The sequence below is a fragment of the Panthera tigris genome, chromosome B2, assembly GCF_018350195.1.
Source record: "Panthera tigris isolate Pti1 chromosome B2, P.tigris_Pti1_mat1.1, whole genome shotgun sequence".
In the NCBI taxonomy this organism is placed as follows: domain Eukaryota; kingdom Metazoa; phylum Chordata; class Mammalia; order Carnivora; family Felidae; genus Panthera; species Panthera tigris.
This window is the reverse complement of record NC_056664.1, coordinates 58,314,354-58,341,490: the sequence shown is the minus strand read 5'-3', so window position 1 is coordinate 58,341,490 and position 27,137 is coordinate 58,314,354. Positions and strand designations below refer to the sequence as shown.

Here is a 27,137-nt window from a genome sequence, read left to right as displayed (position 1 = left end):
CGGGGCTCAGACTCACAAATCCATGAGATCATGACCCAAGCCAAAACTAAGAGTCAGATGCTCAACCAACAGAGCCACCCAGGAGTCCCTAATTTTTCCTTTCTAGAAATGTCTATTTATGGCATCTTCCCATTTATGTTTTCTTCTTATTGATTTGTAAGAATCTTTATGTGTTTTAATTATTACTGTTTTCATTAGTTGTACTGTATGTACTAAAAATATTCTATTGATTGTGGCTTGACATTTCACCATCTTTATGATGTTTTGAGTGCTAAAATTTAATTTTAATCTAACCAAATTAATGTGTGCTTATGGGTTGCATTTTTCATCTTGTTTAAAATGTTTACACTGCTTAAAGAAAAGCTAATAGCTATTCTTCTCAAACTATTCCAAAAAATAGAAGAGATAGGAAAACTTCCAAATGCATTCTATGAGGCCAGCATTACCCTCATAAAAAAAGAAAAAAACAGATGAAGACACAACAAAAAATAAAAGGAAAAACCGAAAATATTAGCAACTCAATTCAATAATAGACTTTTAAAAAACTGTTGGCCATGATCAAGTAAGATTTAATCCAGGGATTCAAAACTGGTTCAATATTTTTAAAAAAGTTTATTCTATGACAAAAAGATGTTGCTTAGATTTCCTTTTAAAATATTTAAAGTTTTTGGTAACTGGGTGGCTCACTTGGTTACACATCCAACTTCTGCTCAGGTCATGATCTCATGGTTCATGAGTTCAAGCCCCAAGCCCCTCATGGAGCTCTGTGCTGACAGTTTGGAGCCTGGAGCCTGCTTTGGATTCTGTGTTTCTCTGGCTCTCTACCCCTCCCCCACTCACTCTCTGTCTCTGTTTCACTCAAAACTGAATAAACTTAAAAATTTTTTTTTTAAATAAAATAAAGTTTCATCCTTCACATTTAAATCAATTTATCTGGAAAGTGTGTGTGTGTGTGTGTGTGTGTGTGTGTGTGTGTGTGTGGTATGTTGTGCGTGTATAAGGTAGGAATCTTACATTCATTTTTCCATATGCTATACCAATTGTGCCTGCTATATGTATTGCATAAGTTCATCTGTTACTTAACTGCTTGGCCTGACCTACAACACCTTCTTGGTTGCAGATCAAATCCCTATCAATGAATATGTTTATTTCTTTGCTTCTATTCTGTTTCCTTATTTCAGTTAGCTATCTATGTGCCAGTACCATAAATCTTAGTTACTTAACTTTGAAATATCTCAATATTGGTAATGCAATATTTTTAATCTTCTTCCAGAAGCTTTAGTTATTTTGGACAGTTTCTTCTGTTACAATCAACATGTTCCACATAAATCCCTACATTCAAACAAGCAAACAAAGGCTGGGTAGAATTTGTATTGGGATTTCATTGAATTTGTAGATCAATTTGAAAAGAATTGCTATGTCTTTATTTAGGTCTTTTAAAATATCTTTCAAAAAAACAGTTGGACAAATTCAACTGGACACACATTGATTAGGATAAATAAGACTCATTTACCGGATCACTATTGCTCTCCAGGCACCAAGGGCTACATTTGTTTATCTTAATAGAGATCTAACATCTAGAATTGCTCTCAAAATTTATATCACAACCTTCTTGAGTTTCTGATAATCTTCTATTATTTCTACTATTTTGTATGGCCATCTGGCTTTTGCACTGTCTAATCTAGTGAAGTAAATAGAAACATGCTTTGAATCACCACTCCTGTAACTCACAAGGCTTGAAGGGGACACTAATCACTACAAGTCCCATAGGGATACAGAATTGCTTTTGGTTTGAAACCTTGATAAGTCTAAAGGGGCATTTCAAGACCTTCCAGTTGGGCTTTCCTGCGTAACAGTTCTTATTCCAATGTGGAAATTCTATTACTAAGTATATTGACTACACTATATATTCAGAGACTCTGGGGGAAAATAAAACAACAAAACAAAAGATGGATTTATGATCCATCTACCAGACCTAAATAAATGTGCACTCCTACTGGTGGAAAGAGTATTTCAAAGATAAGCATAAGTTTAGGGCCATTCGCTTCCCAGGAACTTAGAAGGCCTGAATATCTTTCTTTCATCAATGCGCAATCATACTGGTAAATGGCCTCAGAATCCTCTGTGGAAACCTTCAGGAAGATACATGAAACACCTGTGACTATATGACAAGATCCTTCTTCAAAGGGACTTACTGTCCTTCAGTTGAGACCCTGAGTCCATGACATAGCATAAGTCTGTAATTGTGTAAGAGGCTAGGAATCCCTACATAAGCAAATTGAATTGTGTTTCTGTCCTGCAGACCTACATACTTAATTCTATTTATGTTTCTCTGATTTATGTGGCTATTTCCTCATTTTTAAATATTATAGTCAAGCATATCCAACAGTTTTTATCCATTCTTGGATCCCATTATTCTAATTTATACTGGGGAACCCAATTTTACTTTAACATCCCACATTCACTCCAGCCTATAAAGGACAATCACCACAAACTTCATTAAGACACTGGTGCTCCCTCACCAACCCTGTTCTTCATTTTGGTGAATAAAATGCCCTCCTGGGTGAATGCAGTTTCTTCCTAGGAGATAGGAACGTCTTCCTTTATTCTCTTGGGATAGAAATTAAGGGGCAACTGAACAGCTGACACATGATAGATCCATTCAAGCAATTTCCATAACAATAAGCCTGTGAACTTCTCCTAATATATACCAAGAATACCCTGGCACTTCTACATCACTAATCTAAGCTGAAATTAACTCCTGTTTTTGATTAGCCAATTTATCTAACACCATACCCAGGATGCTAATATTAGCACACTGAATCTTCTCTTCCCATCCATGTTAACACATTTAGCTCATTAAATTTTATATTTATTCTCCTTTGGTCTGACTACCTTAGATTCAATCCCACACATGCTCCCCAACTTTGTGACAAAACAGATTGGTGGGGTTATGCATCTCTTCTTGGGTATATAGCATAGCTGTTCCCAGTTAAGTGTTTCCATCTCTCATCAGCAAAGTTGGAATCTAACCCTTTTTATGGGCTGGAACCAATGAGAAATGATGGGGCATGAGCGAGTGAAAACTGGCAACATTTTGTAACTCAATTCCTTCAGCAGAATATAGAGGAGGGCCCATATGCAAAAACGCACAGATTCCGTAAGACACAGGAGAGGTTTAGCCTCTACCACTAATAGAGCTTAAAGTGAATTCAAAGGTTTAAGTTCCTTAGCCATATCTATCCTTTGTCTACAGGGTATATGAACTCCTTCAAAGTTACTATACAGACTATACAGGTTTGTTGTTGCTTATCAGCAACTGAAAACTCTGCTTAAAAAATAACTATTATTAATAGTTTCACATCTGTGGTTTACAGGTATTTGGCTATCATATAGGCTGGGTTCATCTAAATTTCTCTGGGACCTAGCTGAGGAGGGAGAAGAGTTTGCCAGTCTGTTGCTCCTAATGTCTCTCATTTTTATTGGACTAGCATGTTCTTCTCACAGAGTGGCAGAAATTCAAGAGAACAAGCAGAAAACATGCAAACCCTCTTAAGCCCTAGGCTCTGAAATAGTGCCCTTTATCCTTACCTGTATGTAGATCACTGTACAAAAACATAATCGTAGCCATGCCTGAAAGTGTGGGGCAAACACTCTTCCCATGGTGAAGCTGTGGCCAGGAAGAAGAGTGGTAAAAAATTAAGATTAAAAAGACAAATAAAACAAAAAACAAAAAACGCTGTCAACAAACAGAAGATAGGATCAGTAACTGGAAAATAAACTCACAGAAAATATGCAAACTGAAGCCTGGGTCACAAACTGCCTAGCATTCCCAATTTTCCCTGTGAGACTTAGGAGACAGCTCTGAGTCAGAGAGAATGAAATGAATGAAATGAATAGTAGAATCAAAATGATCTTACAAGTCTAAATGAAGGTGCTTCACATCAATTAATTTTACGGCTTTTGAAGACCACTCTTCCAAGTTCCAATATGAGATCTCAAAAGAGTTAGAGGAAGAAGTCAGACAAAATGCCCTCTGTTTAAAAGAGAACCCTGTGGTAGATTCATGAACATAAAAACTATAAGTTCATTTACAGAGAACCAAATTGATTATAAAGTTGATGTTGACTCTGCAATGTAGCTGATAAAATCAAAGTGTTTATCAAACTTAGAATATCCTAAAAAGCTTGATGGAAAATAGCCAACTACTAATGGTGAGCAGTCTGGCAACCAATATGCAGAATGCTGAAGAGTTTTTGTAAATCTTAATCTTCAAGCTTGGCTCATATATAGGAAAAACTGCTGCCAATACAATATACTGCCTGAAACAGCCTCTTCCTGACATTAAACAGATGTTGGAGGTTTCTGGATATGACATTTGACCACCTGATTACTGTTGAACTGCCTAGTACCATTATCTTTTTCCAAAGGCCCTTCCCAGTAATTGGAAATGTAAGAAAGGAAATGGAGGTGTCATGGCCTCTATTCACAGGCATCCTTCAAAGATGATTATATAATAAACAGGAAATATTTGGAACCCCAAGGCGATTTTCCTCTGAAAATGTATATAACATTATTTAGTAAAATATTATGTAAGAAAATGCCAAATCATTTTCTCAATTGGCTGTACTATTTTGCATTCCCATCACTAGTGAATGAGAGTTCCTGTTGCTTCACATTTTTATGAGGATTTGGTATTGTCAGTGTTCTGGATTTTGGCTATTCTAAAAGGTGTATAGTGTATTTTATTGTTTTGATTTGCATTTCCCTCATGACATATGATATGGAGCATCTTTTCATATGCTTATTTGACATCAATAGGTCTTCTTTGGTGAGGTATCTGTTAAGATTATGGGCCCATGTTTTATTTGGATTGTTTTTCTTATTGTTGAATTTTTAGTATTTGTATATTTTGGATAATAATCCTTTATTAGATATGTCTTTTGCAAATATCTTCTTCCAGTCTGTGGCTTTTATTGTTATTCTCCTGACATTGTCTTTCACAGAATACATTTTTTTTTCATTTGAATTAAGCCCACCTTACCAATTCTTTCTTTGTCATATTTAAAAGGCAACCAAACCCAAGATCATTGAGATTTTGTCCTTTATTTGAGTTTTTATAATTTTGCATTTTTCATTGAGTATTTGATCCATTTTGAGTTAACTTATACAAGGATTTTAAGGTCTGTGTCTAGTTTTTTTAAATTTTCAGTGTGGATGTCCAGTTGTTCCAACACCATATGTTGAAAAGAAAAAAAAAAAAACATCATCTTTTCTCCATTGAATTGCCTTTGTCTTTTGTCAAAGGTTAGTTCACAATAGTCATGTAGGTATATTTCTGAGTTCTGTATTCTGTTCCATTGATCTATTTTTCTGTTCTTTTGATAATACCACACTATCTTGATTACTATAGGTTTATAATAAGTCTTAAAGTCAGGCAGTTTCAATTCTTCAACTTTGTTCTCCTCAACATTGAGTCGTTAGCTTCTCTCTATAATTGTTAGAATTGTTTTATTAATATCTACAGAATAACCTGCTTGAATTTTTATGGGGGTTTCATCAAATCTAGAGATCAAGTTGGGCAAAACTAACATCTTGACAATATTGTCTTCTTATGCATGAACATGTAGTATCTCTCCATTTAATTTTTCTTTGATTTCATTTATCAGAGTTTTATAATTTTCCTCATACGAATCATGCACATATATTATTAGATTTATACATAAATATTTTATTTTGGAGGTACTAATATAATATTTAGTGAAATTTTAGAACATATTTGGAAGAATGCATATCAACCTAAGAATAGTGATTTCTTCCCAGTAGAAAGGAATGAAAAATGAATAGGGATGTATCCAAAGGGTTTTCAAATATACATTAAATACATTTTCCTTAAAATCATTCAGCAACTTGGAAAAAGATAGAGATGTGTTAAATATAGATGATGGGTATATGGGGTTGATTATTCTAGTCTCAGAAAATTGCTTTGTTTACATTGTTATAATAAAGGCCATTTTCAATGCATTAAAATCTTTCAAAGACAAAAAAAAATCATCAACAGCTGAAAAATAGGTAATCACATTCTGTTTTCCAAGAATATGTTTTTTGATACAGGACTTTCTTTTGGTGTTTTTTAGCATGTTGATATTAACTTACCATTAATTTTTTTTGAAATAATATAACAAGTCATTTAAAACCAATCATTGTATGTTTAGTAGAAATTAAACTATAGAGGCACAAATAATTAAAAATATTAATTATTATATAATGTACTTTGTTATTGCATCTATATTTTTAATCTGTTCCATTCTCTCTTTTGATTATTGAAGCTGAGGCCTGCACAATTAATGACTAATTATTTAAAGATGAATTCCTAGAGATATGACAGCCCCAATTCAACTACAAACTATTGCAAACTGAACATTAGAATTGACATTTTCTGACTTTATTACATATGTTATCCATTAGAATTGTCTATTTAAGCCACAGTCATCAGTTTACTTAGATAACTGACAGTAATATTTAACTACTGAAAATGGACTGCTAAAGAAAGAATTCACCCTAACAATTACTATAACAGTGTTTTGTCCATTCAAAGGATACGGAATAAGGAAAATTTCCAAATGGCTTATGTGATTATCACACAGAAATCATCAACAAGAATATTTTGACCAATCAGTGTGTGATATCCATGAGTTCAGCAATTCTTTGCTGTACAAATTTGAAAATGACTGGTTAATGTATATTTAAGAGATAAAAATCAATAGATTGTTCAATAAATTGGTTGCCTAAAAACCAGTTATTAATCTAAATGACTTATAATCTACTGAAAATTTTTCCATCACACCATTGTTTCCACACCCATGTGTGGTAAAATTATAATGACATATAAAGACTATTTTAAAAGTAATCACTCTATTAAGCAAATATATTGGGTAGAAAAAAGTTGGTTTACTTTTTCTTCTTCCTTTTCCTTGAGATACACAGAATGTACAGTACCTTAAAGTAAAGCATCTTAAAGATGCTAGGTTAAAACAAAACAAAAAGTAAACTGTGCATGTCAAGCATAGCATGTCTATTATTCTCTTAGATTAATATTAAATTTGATAGTTTTTCCATGTGCAAATTTTACAAGCATTGTATTTATTTTTATTATATATGTTTTTATACTTAAATATGCTTTTATTCATTAAAAATTATAACACAGATTAAACTTACTAAAATTTTAAAATATTATTTAAAAGACTTATTTAACTTTTGTCATAAAATTTTAGTATAATAATCCTTACCCATGTCACAAATATAAATAGCTTGTTCATTTTTAGATTAAGAAATGTCATTAATTATAATGAACTATGGTTCAGGAATGCAATATAGAATTACAAGAAAGAGCTATAAATTGCTTTAAAATGAATTATAAATTCTCTCAAAATTTTAATAGCTGTGACATAGGCTGTTTTCTTAATATTTATTTATTTTTGAGAGAGAGAGAGAGAGAGAGAACAAGCCGGGGGGAGGGCAGAGAGAGAGAGGGACAGAGGATCTGAAGCAGACTCTGCACTGACAGAGCCCAATGCAAGGCTCCAACCTACAAGCCCTGAGATCATGACCGGAGCCAAAATCAGATACTCAACAAACTGAGCCACCCAGGCGCCCCAAGGCTAACACGTTTTAATCATAAAGTTTTACCTGCAACAGTTTTTGTACTTTATTTTTGTCTTTGCACTCTATTTTTTATAAAATGATCTATTAGAATAAATACATATTAAATCTTAATATTACAAATGCATTTTATTTTTATTTTTTTAAATATTTTTAATGTTTATTTTTTTGAGAGAGAGCAAGAGACAGAGCTTGAGAGGGGAAGGGCAGAGAGAGAGGCAGACACAGAATCTGAAGCAGGCTCCAGGCTCCGAGCTGTCAGCACAGAGCCCGATGCAGGACTCAAACTCACGGACTGTGAGATCATGACCTGAGCCGAAGTCATACACTTAACCGACTGAGCCACCCAGGCACCCCCAAATGCATTTTAAGATTAAAACTCATTAAAATCTATATTTTGGATCTCACAATATGACTTAATTTAACGTTATATTTTAAAGTATCTCAGCTTTCTAGAAGCATAAAAACAATTTCTTTACTTATTAACTAGTTTCTCATCTGAAATAAGATGAAAACAAGATAAAGGAAGAATTTAAGGCAGGAACACATTTTAGAGCTACAAGCCCATGTGATTGTCTTACATTTTCCCTCTCCTTTCATTATGGCAATATCACTTTATGTAAAATGAAGTTACTGTTCTTTACCCCTACATTTTTTCAATGTATTGAATTTTCTTTAGAAGTCACCTGTTAAAATTCATTTTAGTTTTGGAAAAGTATGGTGAAAGCCTATCTGGAAAATTTAAGGTCACTATCAAATTAAAGGAAATTTGAGCAAAAATTGTTCCATACCTTGGCAACCTATTTAAGCTTAATTCCACTAAAACTTATGAAATAAAGCCTTGACTTTAAGTTAGAAATTTCCATGTTATCAAAAATATGTTATTAATTTCATGGCCTTAATTGTTGCTTTGGGACAGGCAATTTTTAATATGTGCATATTTGTGTTTTAAAAGTTATTAGAATAGGGTTTCTTCAAAAGAATAAAATGTTTTAGAGACTTTTAATGTATAACTCAATACTACCATAAGATTAACTGGGTCACTTAAGACATTAATAAAAATCAAGGTTCACTTTTATTTTTTCCTCTCAGCCTAGGTAGATGTGATCTGAATACTGTAGGGATGAGGGTCTCAGCAAGTAATGATGGAAGGAAACATACACCAAAGCTGAATAATTGTATATTTTAGCTGGAGGCCAATAGGAGGAGGAATCTGGTGGCATTCCTTTCAGACACTCCTTATGCAGTTTCATTTGAAGGGCCAAGGTAGGTGCGGAGAACAAGTTGGCAATGTGCTACACTTTGCCTATCTCTCCTATTTGGGAGAGGAGGTGTGGGGGCAAGAGTAGGGAAGAGACAGAAGGAGGTAGGAGGTGGGGGGTAAGGAAGGGAGAGAGTACATGTATACATTTCAATTCTTCTGGGAAAGACGAGGTAGGCACAGAAATTCAAGGTAGATGCTCTATTCTGAAATAAAGATTTGACTTTCATGGAAATTTGCCCTATTATTATATAATAAATGAATAACTTTTAGTAAAATCTATAAAAGAATCCAGGAAGCTAAAGTTCAGAAGGTAGCAAAACTTGAAAAATGAGCAAAAGAGAATTCTAGGTAGTTGAGAAAATCTGAATCTTCTCATACTTCCTCAAAATCATACAAACAAAAGAATAAAACCAAAAAGAATCTCATATCTTCACCATACAAGAAGACAAAGACCATGAAAAGCATTTCACATTAACTAATGGAGGAAGTAAATATGTTTAAAATAATAACAAGGTTTCTCATTGTTAGAAAAAGAATGGCAAATACAGAAATCAGCTAGACTAAAATGAACCCTATTATGTTAAATTAGAATTGGGAAATTAGTATGAACTCATACTTTTATATGTATGTGTTTATAATATACATATATACATATGAACACACACAACAATAAATATAAATATGGGCATATATGTGCCATATGTATGTACATATAGTTATATACACATAACTATATGTATACATAAACATAAATACACATACACATAGAAATTATCTTGGTTTCTAAATAAAATGGTTTCTAAATAACATGGTTCTAAATAACTTGGTTTCTAGGACTTCTAGAATAAATGGCTTATTCTAGATCTGGAAAAGGAAACGTATAAGATAAACCTGGAATATCTTATGTTAGAAAGTAAGAAACTGTTCAAAGAATGATGGAGATGTCAAAAGGATAGAGGAGAAAACTTGAAGAGGTCCTTACTATCCAACTCTCAGATGAAGTGAGCATCAAATAAATAAAAATAGTTATATATTTGACCCACTGAATAAGATAAAAAGTCTTGACTCCATTTAGATACAAATCCATAATTGAATGAATGGATGGATGGAGGGAGGGATGGATGGATGGATGGATGGATGGATGGATGAAGTAATTAATGAAAAGGAAAAGCCCATCTTAACAGTCAAATGTCATCTAGTAAATGTGAAATAAATGAGGAGTTAGAAAAGCACTATTGGGGGACGCCTGGGTGGCTCAGTCAGCTAAGCTTATGACTTCTGTTCAGGTCACTATCTCATGGTCCATAAATTCGAGCTCCACATCCCTGCTGTCAGCCAAGACCCCATTTCAGATCCTCTGTCCCCCTTGTTTCTGCACCTCCCTGCTCACGCTCTCTTTCTTAAAAATAAACAAACAAAAATAGATTAAAAAATAAACATTTTTTTAAAGTACTATTTGGCAAAGAATATAGAGACAACTGATTCAATTTAGAAGCATCAATGGAGAATATCTCCTATTTTAAGTTGGTTGAAATCTCCAGATTCTAGGGTACATGATCATGATAGTGAAGCCATTCAAGAACCTTTTTGTAATCACAGAAAATAAAATTTGTGTGGCAAAAGGCAAGGGATGGGTATTTCCAGATTTTCAAAAAGAAAGAGGGGGAAAAGAGAAACACATATATACATACACACAGAGTGAGAGAATTCTGTAAATTTAATGAATAAATGTTTATAATAGATTGAGAAAATCAGTGATAATTATTATAAGTCCATCACTGACAGGAAAGATGTCCGAAAATATTTTTCTAATATTCATTCTTCTAGAGTAAACAATAGATTCAGTAATTTCTGGAAGTATGATAGAACTGTCCTAAATACTTGCAACAGATGTATAAATTGAGTTCAAAGTCATTATCTGATACATTTTGTTTTAATACACCATTTTCAAATCTATCAGTGTGAAAAAATTATTTCCCGGATGTACCTTTTACTGCTACAACTGAAAACACTGTCAAACTCCTACCTACTCTGTGATCCCTCGGAATCATCATTGATTCACTGGGAACACACGACAGCAATCAATGAGAGTATCATTAATGAACATATCTTGATTTTAGTAAAGTATTTAAAAGATTCATTACATCTTCTGGACTATATTGAGCAAAATATTTGATGAAAAAAATTTTTTCTATTTGAACACAAATGCAAGAGTCATAGTAATTGGATCACTCTAAAAAGTGATTTTGGTCAAAATCTTAGTTACATGGAGTGCTCTTGAGAAATACAAATCTTTTTTACACAATCATGACATTGCACTTGGAATTTTAATGCCTTCTGTCCAACTGGTACAAAAACTCCACTCTTTATTGACTAAACAGTAAAACCTTTCCTGTCACCTTCTCTAACAGCTCTGTTTTTATAGGACTTCACACTTTCCTCTATTGGCATGTATTTCCTGTAATGTTTACATATCACTGCTCCTAACTTCTCTATGAGAATTTAAAAAATAAGCCCAAGCCTTATCCAAGCACTTGGATCTGGGTACATGACTAGTGTCTGGCACTCAATTAGTTAATGTATGATGAATGAGCAAAAGAGGAGCATAGGCATGTTAAATTTCTGGTGGTTGTTTTTGTAATTACAATTATGTTGAAACAAGTTAATTAGGAAGAGTTCCCTTGAAAAATCAGAATAAAAATCTGTTTCAAAAACATTACAAGAAAACTTGGGAAAGCACTTTTATATAGACTTCTACAAAAGGAGAAAGAAAAAGAAAAACTATATACAGCTTGTTTTTCTAAGTGTATTTTTCTCTCAATTTAATTTTATCTATGGAAATTACTCATGTTCTCATGAATGTTTTTCTCTATGAATATACAAGTTAAAAGATTGAATTATTGCTTTCTCTTAACATTATTTATTGGTTTATCATACACACACACACACACACACACACACGACTAAAACTAATCACAATTCCATTTCAGGAGAATTGGTCTTCTATCATCTGGCAAATAGATACAGATTGACTAAATATTGAAACAAACATATGTTCAACACAATATCCGGAAATAGACTAAAATAAATTCAGGGTGACTCTGCCACATATAGTTATGACCATTCTCAATGGCAAGGCTTTTGAAAGACCCTTCCTCTATTAAATGCATGATACTTTGAACCTGGCATCTAATCATTGAAATGCATCCAATTTCTTCAACATCTGTCCATTGAATTAAGCAGTAATGAGATTGTTTTTGCTAAAATGATTTTTTAAATTTAGCCTGAGTGCTTCTATATCAAAAATATCATTCAATAAATGGGCAGAATAATACCCAGTTGTTAACATAGGATATAAAGTTTTATGATTATAAATTATAAAATGAATACAGTACAGAATTAAGCTCAATAGTATTTATCAAAGTTTTATTAATTATTTTCCCCAATACATTCATTTTTAAAAAAAAATTCCCCACATAAAGAACATTTAAGGGGAAGTATATCTAGAAGTTTGTTGAAGGAAGTCATTGAGACGATATGACCTTGTGTTGACCTGAAAACTGGATCCCAGCAATTAGGAAGCAACTCATTTCTTCTCCTTGTCCTTGGCATGTATGTTCTGTCCACTAGACAAAGTTTTGAGAGAGTAATGCATTATTGAGACCATCTGGACTTGATACATGACAACCTCATTAATGCTTTTATATAAACTTTTAAGATTTGGGGAGTGTGTGTGAAGATCTTCTTGTCTTGTGGATGCCCAAGACATGCCTGGAATGTAAGTTCCCTTGCATATTAAACCTGTCCCCCACCAATTTGGAGTGGTTTGCCTCTTTCTCCTGGCTCTCCTTGCTTTGAATCTGTGGGGACCAGTTTCGAATTTCACTTGAGGAACTTCCCAGGGTGTGAACCAACAAAGGTAATTTGTATTTCCTCCAGAGGAAAAAAAATGAAAAGAAAATACTACCACTTATTTAAATTAAAAGGCTAAAATTTAAAACATACATATACATTATGTATATATGAAATGCTTTTTCTTATTACATACAACTTCTCATTTTCCTGCTTTTCTCTAGATTTATGTGCATTTGTGAGCCAGGTTACCATGGATCTCTCTGTGAATTGGATATGAATGAATGTGAAATCTCACCTTGTCTAGATGGAGAAGATTCTGTCAGCAGAACTGGTGGATACAACTGCCTCTGTGCTCCTGGTTATACAGGTAAACCTCTATCTGCCCTGTCTGTATCAACATATGGCTATCTGTAAAAAATTGGCAATCTTATATTTATTCTCCAAAACCTGAATCAACCTGACACATGCAGGTAGCACAGGAAGTGCAAGAGACTTTAGTAAAAGAAATTAGTAAAAACAAATATTATGCTTTTTAGTGTATCATTTGCTAACAACTAAGAAATATATGAATAATATTTCAAGGTATTTTACACATTTATGATTTTTGAATTGAGATGTATCTGAATTATATTTCTATTTTTATAATACAGAGAAGTATCAGTGTATGAATAAACTAAGAAATAATACTATCATATCAATTACACAAATGTCATCTAAAAATATAGTAAGGTTAGCTCTTTTAAATATACTTATATGCCAGAAATCAAGGAACCATTGTGAATTTAACCTTCTAGCAGAAAAATATGATTTGTCTTAATATCAATTATTCCACAACACAAATGCTATCCAGATATAAAGACAACAGTCATCAAGGAACTAAGGAAAGAAAAACATATTAGCCTTCTAAACTTTGGCTGAGAAACTTTATGAAATACATAAAGCTATATTATTTTTATTACCAATATTAATTATGTGAATCCAGAAAAAGTGTATTGAAATCTCAAGTTCCAATTTATTAATGTCTGATTTTTATACCACTGGGATCTCTTGGGTTCCTTTCCTGAGGGAAACTAATTAAGTGTATCTAATATTACATTCTATTCTCTCAGGCATAAAATACACTAGAAAAATAGAAATAAAATTGGAAAGCAAACTGATAAAAAAAAATTAGAGGTATTTCTATTGGATAAGTGATCAAAAGGCAAGAAAAAGTTAAGTGACATGAGCAAAGAATACACAGGTACTTTCCTAAGGAATCCTGATGGCGTCAGAGAAGGTTACATTGGTAACAATTGTTATATGCACAGAAGTTTCTGCTTAAATTAAAAAAAAAAAGCTTAAACTCATATCTACAGATTTTATTACATAAGAAAGAGGCATTAAATTTTGACTATAAAATAGGATCCTTTCTAAATGCCATGTCACTCATCAAATCCCATATTATTAGAATTTTTATTTGGGACCATAGATACCACCCAGCAATATCATTTGCCATGCCATTGTTTTCTGCTGCTTACTGCTTGTAACAGTGTTAAAATAAGAAATGACACATTGAGTTCAATGTGAGTGAGAAACACATTTTGTAAAATTATTTGATGTAACACATTGTTTTGATATTTTAAATTCATTGTAAAATTTGAAGGTTTAGCATTTTTTTCACAACCTCTCTATTTTTATTGAAAGCTGATGTGCTCAGTGTTATTTCAAAATTTAATATTGGGGGCACCTGGGTGGCTCAGTGGGTTGAGCATCCCACTCTTGATTTTGGCTCAGGTGATGATCCCAAGGTCTTGAGATCAAGCCCTGTATAGGGTCCACACAGGGAGTGGAGATTGCTTGAGATTCTTTCTCTCTCTCTCTCTCCCTCTCTCCCTCTCTCCCTCTCTCCCTCTCCCTCTCTCCCTCTCCCTCTCTCCCTCTCCCTCTCTCCCTCTCTCCCCCAACCTGCCCCTTTCCCTGCTCATGCATGTGTGCTCTTTCTCTCTCCAAAAACCAAAAAAAAAAAAAAAAAAAAAACCAACAACAAAAAAATAAGATTGATTTGCCAATTAGACACCACAGTGGAGAAGTTGAGTACACAGTCAGCTGTATGAGATAGTCTAGAATGAAAACAGAAATTGTGAGAGTCTTCAGATACAACTATAATACTAGATAAGATCACACAACAGTGAATGAGAGAAGAGGACTAAGGACTGAGCCCAGGAGCATTGTAATATTCAGCAGTCCATGAGAGGAAGAAGAGTCAATACAGGAAATTGAAAAGAGAAGTCAAAGATACTGGAAGAAAAGCAAAGGAAGACGAAGTGCAGAAAGCCATGTAAATTCTTTCAAGTAGAGAAAATGATCAACATTGTCGAATGTTACTATTAGGTCACATAAAATAAGGACTAAGTACTGAGCATTGGAGAAGCAGTGGCAATGTCATTGGTGACATTATCAAGGAAGCAGTATGGTTGGAGTGGAGGGTGCAAAAGTCTATTTGAAGTGGATTTAAGAGATAATGTGAGAAAATTAGATTGCTGAGAGTGAACATGCAAAATTTATTAAAGGAAGGTTTGCACTTTTTAAGATGGAAGCAAGAAATGGGGCAGTTGCTTGAGGAGGGAGAGAGATTTAAAATAAAAGTTTTTTCTCACATACTTAAAAAATAACTCTGACTCCTATGTGGAGAATAGACTGCAGAGTTTCAATAGAAGCAGAGAGACAAATCAGAAGGCTTTGGAATTACAGTTGACCTTGAACAAGGGTTAGGGGCACCAACCCCCATGTAGTCAAGAATCCATGTATAATTTTTGACTCTCCCAAAACATTACTAATAGCCTACTGTTGACTGGAAGTCTTACCAATAACATAAACTGTTGGTTAACATGCATTTTGTATATCACATGCATTATATACTGTATTTTTACAATAAAGTAAGCTAGAGAAAAGAATTATCAAGAAAATCAAAAAGAAAATACACTTACAATACTGTACTTTTTTTTAATATCCATGCATAAGTGGACGCATGCATTTTAAAACCATGCTGTTCAAGGCTCAGCTGTAGTTTAAGTGATAGATTAGATCATAGTAGAGATGGTGAGACATGCCTATATGTAGCATGTTATGCATGCTCAAAATATTAATGAATAGATGAATATTAATAATATACAAATATTAAGGTTACCACTCAACTAATCATTGATTAATCAAACTATGTTCCCTTTCTATCGTTGAAGAAAAATTATTTAACTCCCTCTCACTGATTCATTGGGTTCTGAAACACTTTTTATTTACTTTTACTTTTGGGACTCAAGCTGTTCTGGAATGATGCTCTCATAAATATACATCAACAAGGCATACACCACGTAATTGGTTAGTGGGAAGGCCACTTATGATTCCTTGGGCTTCCATTCAATCTCTAAATCTGAATTTGTTTGGCCTCTTTTCCAAGGAAAATTTAAATGTCAAACTCAGGAAATTATGCTTGTGTTGGGGTTAATTATTGTAGGCTTCTCATATGAAAAGAAATGAGCTTTCTTCTTAATTTCAAGATTTATTGGAAAGTTACAAATACCCAGCTTACTTGCCATTGTAAAAGGGGATTTTCATACCTGGTTCGATGGATTAGTACGAGCCCTCAGATGAATTTACTATGGAGTAATTGGGGGTAGTCCAAGTGTCTCTGTTAGGCACAGTCATTTCTGAGATGATTTAGCTGTCATTTCAGGCCAGGTGTATCAGAGACTGGCAGCTTGCTACATGGCTTCCTGGAAGGGTGGGAGGATTGAATTCTCAGACTTCTACTAGATAGCTATGACCATAAAAAGAAATCATTCATATTTACTCTCTCCCTAATATAGATATATCTGAGAGAGATTATAACCTGATATACCCCAAATGATATTAATTGCGATGGTGAAAGATTGTGTAGGAAAATGATTACATGGGGCTGGAATAAGGTTAGGAGTTGTGGAGGCAAATTTAAACACAGCAGTTAGGGAAGGCCATGGAAAGACTGATTTTATTTAAGATTGACATACCATTTGGTACACACATCCATATTTTATAGATAAAGTGGTAGATTGAGAGAGAGTAAGGCATCAAGAACCAAAAGTACACTTAACCTATAAAGATGAGAATATTTCTCTAATAACAGGTTTTTATATTTTTATATAACTGGACCATTAAGGGAAGAGGTTAAAACAACAAAGAAGTTTTTATATTTCAAGAGGATATTAGAATATTCATAGTGTGTATATATAAAATTATATTTAAAAAAATCATTATCACATCACAAATCAAGTAAGAGAAACACTTAAAATTTTAGTTGTAGTTGGCAGTCTAGCTAGTGTCTGCAAACTAGGAAAAAAAATAGGAACTGCACAAGGACTAATCTAATTTTAAATTTTCAAAGATTTGCATATTTCTCAGAATGCTTTCATTTCCATACCTGTGTGTAATGTGAACCCTGTCTTAGCAATGATTTAACTTAAAGTAGGGTGAGGAGTGGGGCGATGATATTTTAGGGCAAATATAGAAAATATAACAAACCTGTGCTCAGAAGCAACTTCTTTCAGTGTTTTAAAATATTTCTTCTGGTTTTGGGGCACCTGGGTGGCTCAGTCACTTAAGCATCGACCTCAGCTCAGGGCATGATCTCGGGGTTCGTGAGTTTGAGCCCCACGTGGGTTCCGTGCTGACAGCCCAGAACCTGAAGCCTGCTTCATATTATGTCTCCCTCTCTCTCTGCCCCTCCTCTGCTCCCACTCTATCTCACTCTCAAAAATAAACAAACATTAAAAGATTATTTTTATCTTAAAATATTTCTTACGATTTTTACTTTCATATGTCCTTTTTTTTAGTTTATTTATTTATTTTGAGAGAGTGAGAGAGCACACACATGCAAGTGAGGGAGGGACAGAGAGAGAGGAAGAGAGAATCCTAATCTGTCTCCATGCTGTCAGCTCAGAGCCCAACTAGGGGCTTGATCATGAACCGGGAAACCATGACCTGGGCCAAAATCAAGAGCCAGAATCTAAACCAACTGAGCCACCCAGGCAGCCTTACTTGCATATTTCTATATAGTATATTTATACTACTATTTTCTTTCCAATTTTTTACATTATCTAAATAGTTTTTCCTATAGAAAATAAAGATTTTGCTGTGTTGTCACCATTTCTATTCACCAATTTATACATGTTTTTCCCACTACTTTCTCCCAAAATGGTTATATCTAAAATCTTATTAGGAATTAATATTATTATTAATATTACTATAATATTATTATAACTATATCAGTTTTCCTTTTTTATTTTCATTTTATTTTTACTGATTTTGATAGACATATTTTCCAATAACTTTATTATATTGTTAAAATCATTTGCCTCTCACTTTTAATTTCCAAAAGCTTTCTTCTTGTCTAATGTTTTTAGGTCATCCTGTAATTTTTGTTGCTAAGAAGTATTCTCTTTTCTCTATAATAGTATGTATAGGGTTTCAATTATTTTATCCTTTGCATTATCTTAATTTGCAAATTTCATTTTTTTCCTCTGTGTATGTTTTCTTTTTTTCCATGTATCTATTTAGAGGTGTGTGTGTTTATGTGTTTTTAAAATCAGATACTCCCTGAGTATCAGCTAATATCTCAGAGAGAACCAGTAAAATGTTAATTGAATATTCTGAGTGAATGAAAGTGCTCAACTGGGGACTTTTGTACTGTGTGTGAACATAAATACCACATATTTTATTGAAAAAATCTGAAATGTCATTACTGATGGGATTTTCCCTTTCACTGGCTTTCCTGGAAAGGCAGGTAAAGAAAATGGAGATACAGATAGGGATTATTAGCAGGAAAAGATGACACGATTTTGATAAGCCAGAATCTTAGAGCCAGTTAGATAGGTCTGTTTGTTAGAAACAGCCAACACATTTTTAGGAGAACAATATTTAATAGTCAACTTTTTTTTCCTAATTGCTTAAAATTATTACTTCAAATCTCTAGTGAATATATAATGTAAAAATTGTGTGTTAGTGGAACTTTGGGAAAATAAACAGACCAATAAGGTCTCTAGCACAAGGCAAAGTGGTAGAAAAAGAGGACAGAATAGGACTCCTGGGTGGTTCAGTCAGTTGAGCGTCAGACTTTGGCTCAGGTAATGATTTCGGGGCTCATGAGTTTGAACACCGCCTCGGGCTCTGTGCTGACAGCTCAGAACCCTGTCTCTCTCTGTCTCTCAAAAATAAATAAACATTGGGGTGCCTGGGTGGCTCAGTCGGTTAAGCGTCCAACTTCAGCTCAGGTCATGATCTCCCAGTCCGTGAGTTCGAGCCCCGCATCGGGCTCTGTGTTGACCACTCAGAGCCTGGAGCCTGTTTCAGATTCTGTGTCTCCCTCTCTCTGACCCTCCCCCATTCATGCTCTGTCTCTCTCTGTCTCAAAATAAATAAACATTAAAAATTTTAAATAAATAAATAAATAAACATTAAAAAAAAAAGAGGACAGAAGTCATTGGAGGAAAGGAGCAAAGTATTGGATAAGAGGTTGGCATAGACTAGCTGAAGAAGTAAGTGGGAAACTCACGAGTCTTTCAAGAAATCTTGCTCATTAAGACCACTTCCAGACCATGTTTGCCACTTCCTCCACCAAGTCCTAATCTCCCCTGTCCCAGTCTAAATTCTATGGCTCACAGTTATAATCACTGCTTCACTTGCTTCCATTATCCTACCTCTCTCCCATTCCATAATACTCACATTAAAAAACCTCACCTCTGATGTTAATCCCAACTTTCCATATATTTTTTCACTCACATGGATTGTATAGGCCAGGAGAAACACACACACACACTTAGTGTTCTTCCCTTCTAAAGCGTGGACCTTAAGGAAGCCCTGGGTGTAGCATGACAATGTGCCTTATCTCTAATCAATTCAGTTTCCCAGTATCCTACCTATTATTTCTAGTTCTCTCTTCTCTTTTTAAATACCCATCACCCCTCCTCTACTTAAATTTCAACTTATAACTCTGTCTCATATTCCTGAGAAAATACAAGTGATCAGAAAAGATTTTTTTTGATGTTTATTTATTTTTTGAGAGACAGAGAGAGTGACAGAGTGCGAGCAAGGCAGAGAGAGGGAGACAAAGAATCTGAAGCAGGCTCCAGGCTCTGAGCTGTCAGCACAGAGCCGGACATGGGGCTCCAACTCACAAACTGCCATTCTCTGTGAATTTTCACTCATACACTGCATTTTTCCATTTTTCTCCGTCCCTGTCCAAAATTAACCCTTCCCCCGGCAATTTGATTCTGTCGTTTATCACTTACTATTAAAGGATATTCATCCTGCAATTACTGTCTGTAACATAAATTATTCCCTCCATACTGTCACTACTACTAGCATGTAAATGTTAATATTTACCTCTTTCTCATCTTTTATATCTCTGTTAAACTAATACTAATTTCTCTCTTTTTAAATGTTTATTTTTTAGCGAAAAATTATTTTTATTAATAATATGCCAAAAATTTTGAAGAAGTGGTCTCATCTCAACACGTTTTTTTTTGTTTGTTTGTTTTGCTCTTCATCAGCTTTTTTTTTAATATGAAATTTATTGTCATATTGGTTTCCATACAGCAACCAGTGCTCATCCCAACAGGTGACCTCCTCAATGCCCATCACCCACTTTCCCCTCCTCCCACCCCCCATCAACCCTCAGTTTATTTTCAGTTTTTAAGAGTCTCTTATGGTTTGTCTCCCTCCCTCTCTAACTTTCTTTTTTTATTTTCCCTTCCCCTCCCCCAGGGTCTTGTGTTAGGTTTCTCAGGATCCACATAAGAATGAAAACATGGTATCTGTCTTTCTCTGTATGACTTATTTCATTAGGCGTAACACTCTCCAGTTCTATCCATGTTGCTACAAAAGGCCAGATTTCATTCTTTCTCATTGCCACATAGTATTCCATTGTGTATATAAACCACAATTTCTTTATCCATTCATCAGTCGATGGACATTTAGGCTCTTTCCATAATTTGGCTATTGTTAAAAGTGCTGCTATAAACATTGGTGTACAAGTGCCCCTATGCATCAACACTCCTATATCCCTTGGGTAAATTCCAAGCAGTGCTATTGCTGGGTCATAGGGTAGATCTATTTTTAATTTTTTGAGGAACTTCCACACTGTTTTCCAGAGTGGCTGCACCAATTTGCACTCCCACCAACAGTGCAAGAGAGTTCCCATTTCTCCACATCCTCTCCAGCATCTATAGTCTCCTGTTTTCTTCATTTTAGCCACTCTGACCGGCGTGAGGTGATATCTGAGTGTGGTTTTGATTTGTATTTCCCGGATGAGGGGTGACATTGAGCATCTTTTCATGTGCCTGTTGGCCATCCAGATGTCTTCTCTACAAAAGTGTCTATTCATGTTTTCTGCCCATTTCTTCACTGGATTACTTGTTTTTCGGGTGTGGAGTTTGGTGAGCTCTTTATAGTTTTTGGATACTAGCCCTTTGTCCGATATGTCATTTGCAAATATCTTTTCCCATTCTGTTGGTTGCCTTTTAGTTTTGTTGATTGTTTCCTTTGCTGTGCAGAAACTTTTTATCTTCATGAGGTCCCAGTAGTTCATTTTTGCTTTTAATTCCCTTGCCTTTGGAGATGTGTCAAATAAGAAATTGCTGCAGCTGAGGTCAGAGAGGTCTTTTCCTGCTTTCTCCTCTAGGGTTTTGATGGTTTCCTGTCTCACATTCAGGTCCTTTATCCATTTTGAGTTTATTTTTGTGAATGGTGTGAGAAAGTGGTCTAGTTTCAACCTTCTGCATGTTGCTATCCAGTTCTCCCAGCACCATTTGTTAAAGAGGCTGTCTTTTTTCATTGGATATTCTTTCCTGCTTTGTCAAAGTTTAATTGGCCATACATTTGTGCTTAGGAATTTGTCCATTTCTTCCAGGTTGTCCAGTTTGTTGGCATATAATTTTTCATAGTTTTCCCTGATGATTGCTTGTATTTCTGAGGGATTGGTTGTAATAATTCCATTTTCATTCATGATTTTATCTATTTGGGTCCTCTCCCTTTTCTTTTTGAGAAGCCTGGCTAGAGGTTTCTTAATTTTATTTTTTCATAAAACCAACTCTTGGTTTCATTGATATCCTCCACTGTTTTTTTTTTACACTCTATATTATTTCTACTCTGATCTTTATTATTTCTCTTCTTCTGCTGGGTTTGGGGTGTCTTTGGTGTTCTACTTCTATTTCCTTTAGATGTGCTGTTAGATTTTGTATTTGGGATTTTTCTTGTTTCTTGAGATAGGCCTGGATTGCAATGTATTTTCCTCTCAGGACTGCCTTCCCTGCATCCCAAAGCATTTGGATGGTTGTGTTTTCATTTTCATTTCTTTCCATATATTTTTAAATTTCTTCTCAATTGCCTGGTTGACCCATTCATTCTTTAGTAGGGTGTTCTTTAACCTCCACATTTTTGGAGGTTTTCCAGACTTTTTCCTGTGGTTGATTTCAAGCTTCATAGCATTGTGGTCTGAAAGTATGCATGGTATGATCTCAATTCTGTTATACTTATGAAGGGCTGTTTTGTGACCCAGTATGTGATCTATCTTGGAGAAGGTTCCATGTGCACTCGAGAAGAAAGTCTATTCTGTTGCTCTGGGATGCAGAGCTCTAAATATATCTGTCAAGTCCATCTGATCCAATGTATCATTCAGGGCCCTTATTTCTTTATTGATCCTATGTCTAGATGATCTATCCATTGTTGTAAGAGGGGTATTACAGTCTCCTGCAATTACCACATTCTTATCAATAAGGTTGCTTATGTTTGTGAGTAATTGTTTATATATCCGGGGGAACCCATATTCAGTGCATAGACATTTATAATTGTTAGCTCTTCCTGATGGATAGACCCTGTAATTATTATATAATGCCCTTCTTAATCTCTTGTTACCCTTTAATTTAAAGTCTAGTTTGTCTGATATAAGTATGGCTACTCCAGCTTTCTTTTGACTTTCACTAGCATGATAGATAGTTCTCCATCCCCTCACTTTCAATCCTAAGTGTCCTCAGGTCTAAAATGAGTCTTGTAGATAGCAAATAGATGGGTCTTGTTTTTTTTTTCCATTCTGATACCCCATGTCTTTTGGTTGGAGCATTGAGTCCATTTACATTCAGTGTTATTATAGAAAGATATGGGTTTAGAGTCATTGTGATATCTGTAAGTTTCATGCTTGTAGTGGTGTCTCTGGTATTTTGTGGTCCTTGCAACATTTCACTCACAGAATCCCCCTTAGGATCTCTTGTGGGGCTGGTTTAGTGGTGATGAATTCCTTCGCTTTTTGTTTGTTTGGGAAAACCTTTATCTCTCCTTGTATTCTGAATGACAGACTTGCTGGCTAAAGGATTCTTGGCTGCATATTTTTTTTCTGTTCATCACACTGAAGATTTCCTGCCATTCCTTTCTGGCCTGCCAAGTTTCAGTAGATAGGTCTGCTACTACACTTTTGTGTCTACCTTTGTATGTTAAGGCCCATTTATCCCTACCTGTTTCAAAATTCTCTCTTTATCCTTGTGTTTTGCCAGTTTCACTGTGATATGTTGTGCAGAAGATCTATTCAAGTTACATCTGAAGGGAGTTCTCTTTGCCTCTTGGATTTCAACGCCTGTTTCTTTCCCCAGATCAGGGAAGTTCTCAGCTATGATTTGTTCAAGTACACCTTCAGCCCCTTTCTCTCTCTCTTCTTCTTCTTCTGGAATTCCGGTGATACAGATATTGTTCTGTTTGATTGCATCACTTAGTTCTCTAATTCTCCCCTAGTACTCCTGGATTTTTTTCTCTCTCTGTTTTCAGCTTCCTCTTTTTCCATAATTTTATCTTCTAATTCACCTATTCTCTCTTTTGCCTCTTCAATCTGCACTGTAGATGCCTCCATTTTATTTTGCACCTCATTTATAGCATTTTTAGCTCCTCATTTTGCACCTCATTTATAGCATTTTTTAGCTTCTCATGACTATTTCTTAGTCCCTTGATATCTGTAGCAATAGATTGTCTGCTGTCCTCTATACTTTTTTCAAGCCCAACGATTAATTTTATGACTATTATTCTAAATTCTTGTTCCATTATATTGCTTAAATCGGTTTTGATCAATTCGTTAGGTGTTGCTACTTCCTGGAGTTTCTTCTGAAGATAATTTTCCATTTCTTCATTTTGGGTAGTCCCTGAAGTAGCCTCAAACTGCAGGGCACTTCCCCTGTGCTGTCTGGAGTAACTTGTGTTGGTGGGCAGGGCCGCAGTCAGACCAAGCGACTGCTGGGGCCGCAGTCAGGCTGGTGTGTACCTGATTTCTCCTCTTGCAGAGGCAGAACTCACTGTGGAGTGGTGTGGTCCCTGTCTGGTCTACTTGCACACTGCCAGGCTTGTGGTGCTGCTTTGATGGGATCTGGCCAAGGGCGAATTAGCTGGGGTGGATCTGCAAGGTGCACAGGGGCAGGAGGGGCAGGCCAAGGTAGCTTTGCCTTAGGTGGTCCCCTGAGGGAGGGGCCCTGCAGCACCAGGAGGGAGGCAGGCCCATCAGAGGGGTGGATCCACAGAAGCACAGCTTTGAGCATTTGTGTGGTGCAGGCAAGTTTGGTAAGGGGAACTGGTTCCCTTTGGAATTTCGGCTGGGGGATGGGAGAGAGAAATGGCACTTGCCAGTGCCTTTGTTCCCCCGCTGTGGAGCTGAGCTCTGTCCTCCAGGGCTCAACAACTCTCCCTCCTGGTGTCCTCTTGCCCTCCCCACTCTCCGAGAGCAGAGCTGTTGAGTTTTAACATTCCAGATGTTAAGTCCCGCTGGCTGTCAGAACTCACGGAGTCTGGCTCCTCCACTTTTGCATGCCAGACTTTGGGGGCTCTGCCTTGCCTGCAGGGCTGCCCCTCCACCTCCCCAGCTCCTTCCCGCCAGTCCGTGTAGCATGCACTGCCTCTCCGCCCTTTCTACCCTCTTCCGTGGCCCTCTCGTCTATGCTGGCTTCGGAGAGTCTGTTCTGCTAATCTTCTGGCAGTTTTTTGGGTGACTTAGGCAGATGTGGGTGGAATCTAAGCAATCAGCAGGACCAGGTGAGCCCAGCATCCTCCTAAGCCGCCATCTTATTCTCTCCTCTCAATGTTTATTTATTTTTGAGAGAGAGAAAGAGCATGAGGTCAGGGGAGTGCCAGAGAGAGAGAAAGACAGGATCTGGAGCAGACTCTGCACTATCAGCACAGAGCCTGAAGCAGGCCTCGAACCTAAGAACCATGACATCATGACCTGAGCCAAAGTCAACGCTTAACCAAATGAGCACCCAGGCATCCCTCATTTCTCTCTTTTTAGAACAGTATTATCAAATCTGTTGTCTATATTGAATGTCTATTTCCTCACTTCTCTTTCTTTTTCAAGCTCATTCCCTAGTAATGCTTTTAATCCTAAGACTAAAATCAAACTCTTCTTGTTGTAGGTACAAATTAGCCCCACATTGTAAGATTCAAATACAAATTATTTTTCTTCATGTTAGTCATATTATCAGTAGCATTTTATCCATTCTTTTTACAAAAACACTTTCTAATTTTGGACTACATGTTTCTGCCATCACTAATGTTTTCATTGTTTCCTTTGGTGGATCCTATAACTGTTTAAAATTTCATTTTTGCTCTCCCTTCACTAGATATATTTGGTAAGTGATTTCATCCATGTTTTTGTTTGTTTAAATACCATACATATATTGAAAATTACTGAATTTGTTTCATGAGTTCTGGCTTCTCCCCTGAACTCCCAACTCTTATTCAAATAACGACTGAACATTTCCACTTGGATGTTCATAAAACATCTCAAATTGATTTCCCAGTTCTAAGGATTTATCTCTGCTCTGCACCAGTATTTTCCACCTCAGTGAATGGCATCATTGTTCACCAATTTCTCGGGCCAAAATCATGGAGTTATTCTTGACTGTTTATACTTCACTATGAAGTCCATCAGCACATCTTGGCTGATCTTCAAAATATATCTTAATTCAACTAGGTCTTACAATCTGCATTACAATCACTCTCATCCAAGCTAGCATCATCTCTTGCCTAGACTATAATAACTTAACTTGTTTTTGTCTTTCACTCTTTTTGCATTAAAATATATCCCTCAGCCAGCACCCCGAGTGATCATTAAATATACATATAATCACTTCGCTCCCAGGCTAAAATCCTCCAGTGCTTCTTATAATACTTTGTAGGTGGCACATACTCTTTGCTTTGGCCTGTAAACCCTATATGAGGTGTCAGGCTGGTCCCTGGCTCCCTCTCTGATTTCATTTCCTACTACATTCTCCCTCACTCCCCCAGTTAACCTACTGTTCTGTCTGGGTACAAATCATGTCCCTCAGACATGAGCATAGTTTTTCTCCTTCATTTCATCAGGTCTCAAACGTGAGTTCCTCTTATAGGCCTATCTACATTACATAAAAATAATACTATTTTCCTCTATCTACCTACTTCTTTTGTTCCTCCATAGCAATTATCACTGTCTAATAATTATACCACTTAATTATTAAATTATCTCTTCTGACTAGAATTGAATATCTTCAATAGCAGGATTTTTGCTGTCTTTTGTTCACCTTTGTATCTCATTGCCTAGAAGGGTGCCTAGGACATTAAAAGCATTCAAATATATATATATTTGAATATATATATATATATGTGTGTGTGTATGTATACATACATATACACACACACACACACACACACACACATATATATATATATATATATATATATATATATGGAAGGACATTATACACTAAAAGTAACTAGATTTCTTAATTGGATTTGATTTTAACTTTTTTATGTGTTAATGCACATAACTGCTTAGTGATTATAGATTTTTAAGTGTTTTCACTTTTCATTTACTTTCCGTAATGCCATTAAAATAAACTTTTTTAAATAGGAGATAAAATTCTCACTTTTATAATGTTGATTTATTGGTACTGTGGCAAACCATTCAGAGAAGATTTTACTGCCTGTATGCTGAAAAAGAAAACTGTGCATATCCGGCTCATTCTGAATTAAAAGCATATATACGTGAATCCATAACACCATAACACCAATTCTAAATTCAGGGGCAATATAATTTGATTTAATATTACAAAGTAAAATAGTTATATGAGATAAATCCAAAAGTGACCTGAAATGTAAAATTTAGACCTTTTCTATTACTCATTAACTTATAATAAATCTTTCTAAAAGGAAACCAATGGCAAATTAAGCCAAGTGACCTTATCTTTGATGATTCTTTATATAATATATAACAATCTTGAGGCAGTTAATATTTTATATCCTACAAAATAAGATGCTAAAAATAATGGTTGAGATGATGTACTAC

The 27,137-nt window shown here is 35.3% G+C and overlaps 1 protein-coding gene across 1 annotated transcript in view; it reads left to right on the top strand.

Annotated features, from left to right (window-relative positions):
* The window catches only part of EYS (eyes shut homolog), a 1,764,056-nt gene that overhangs the window by 690,777 nt on the left and 1,046,142 nt on the right, over nt 1-27,137 (top strand). The window contains 1 exon segment of the mRNA XM_042986616.1: nt 13,003-13,148. Coding sequence (XP_042842550.1) covers nt 13,003-13,148 — 146 coding nt within the window.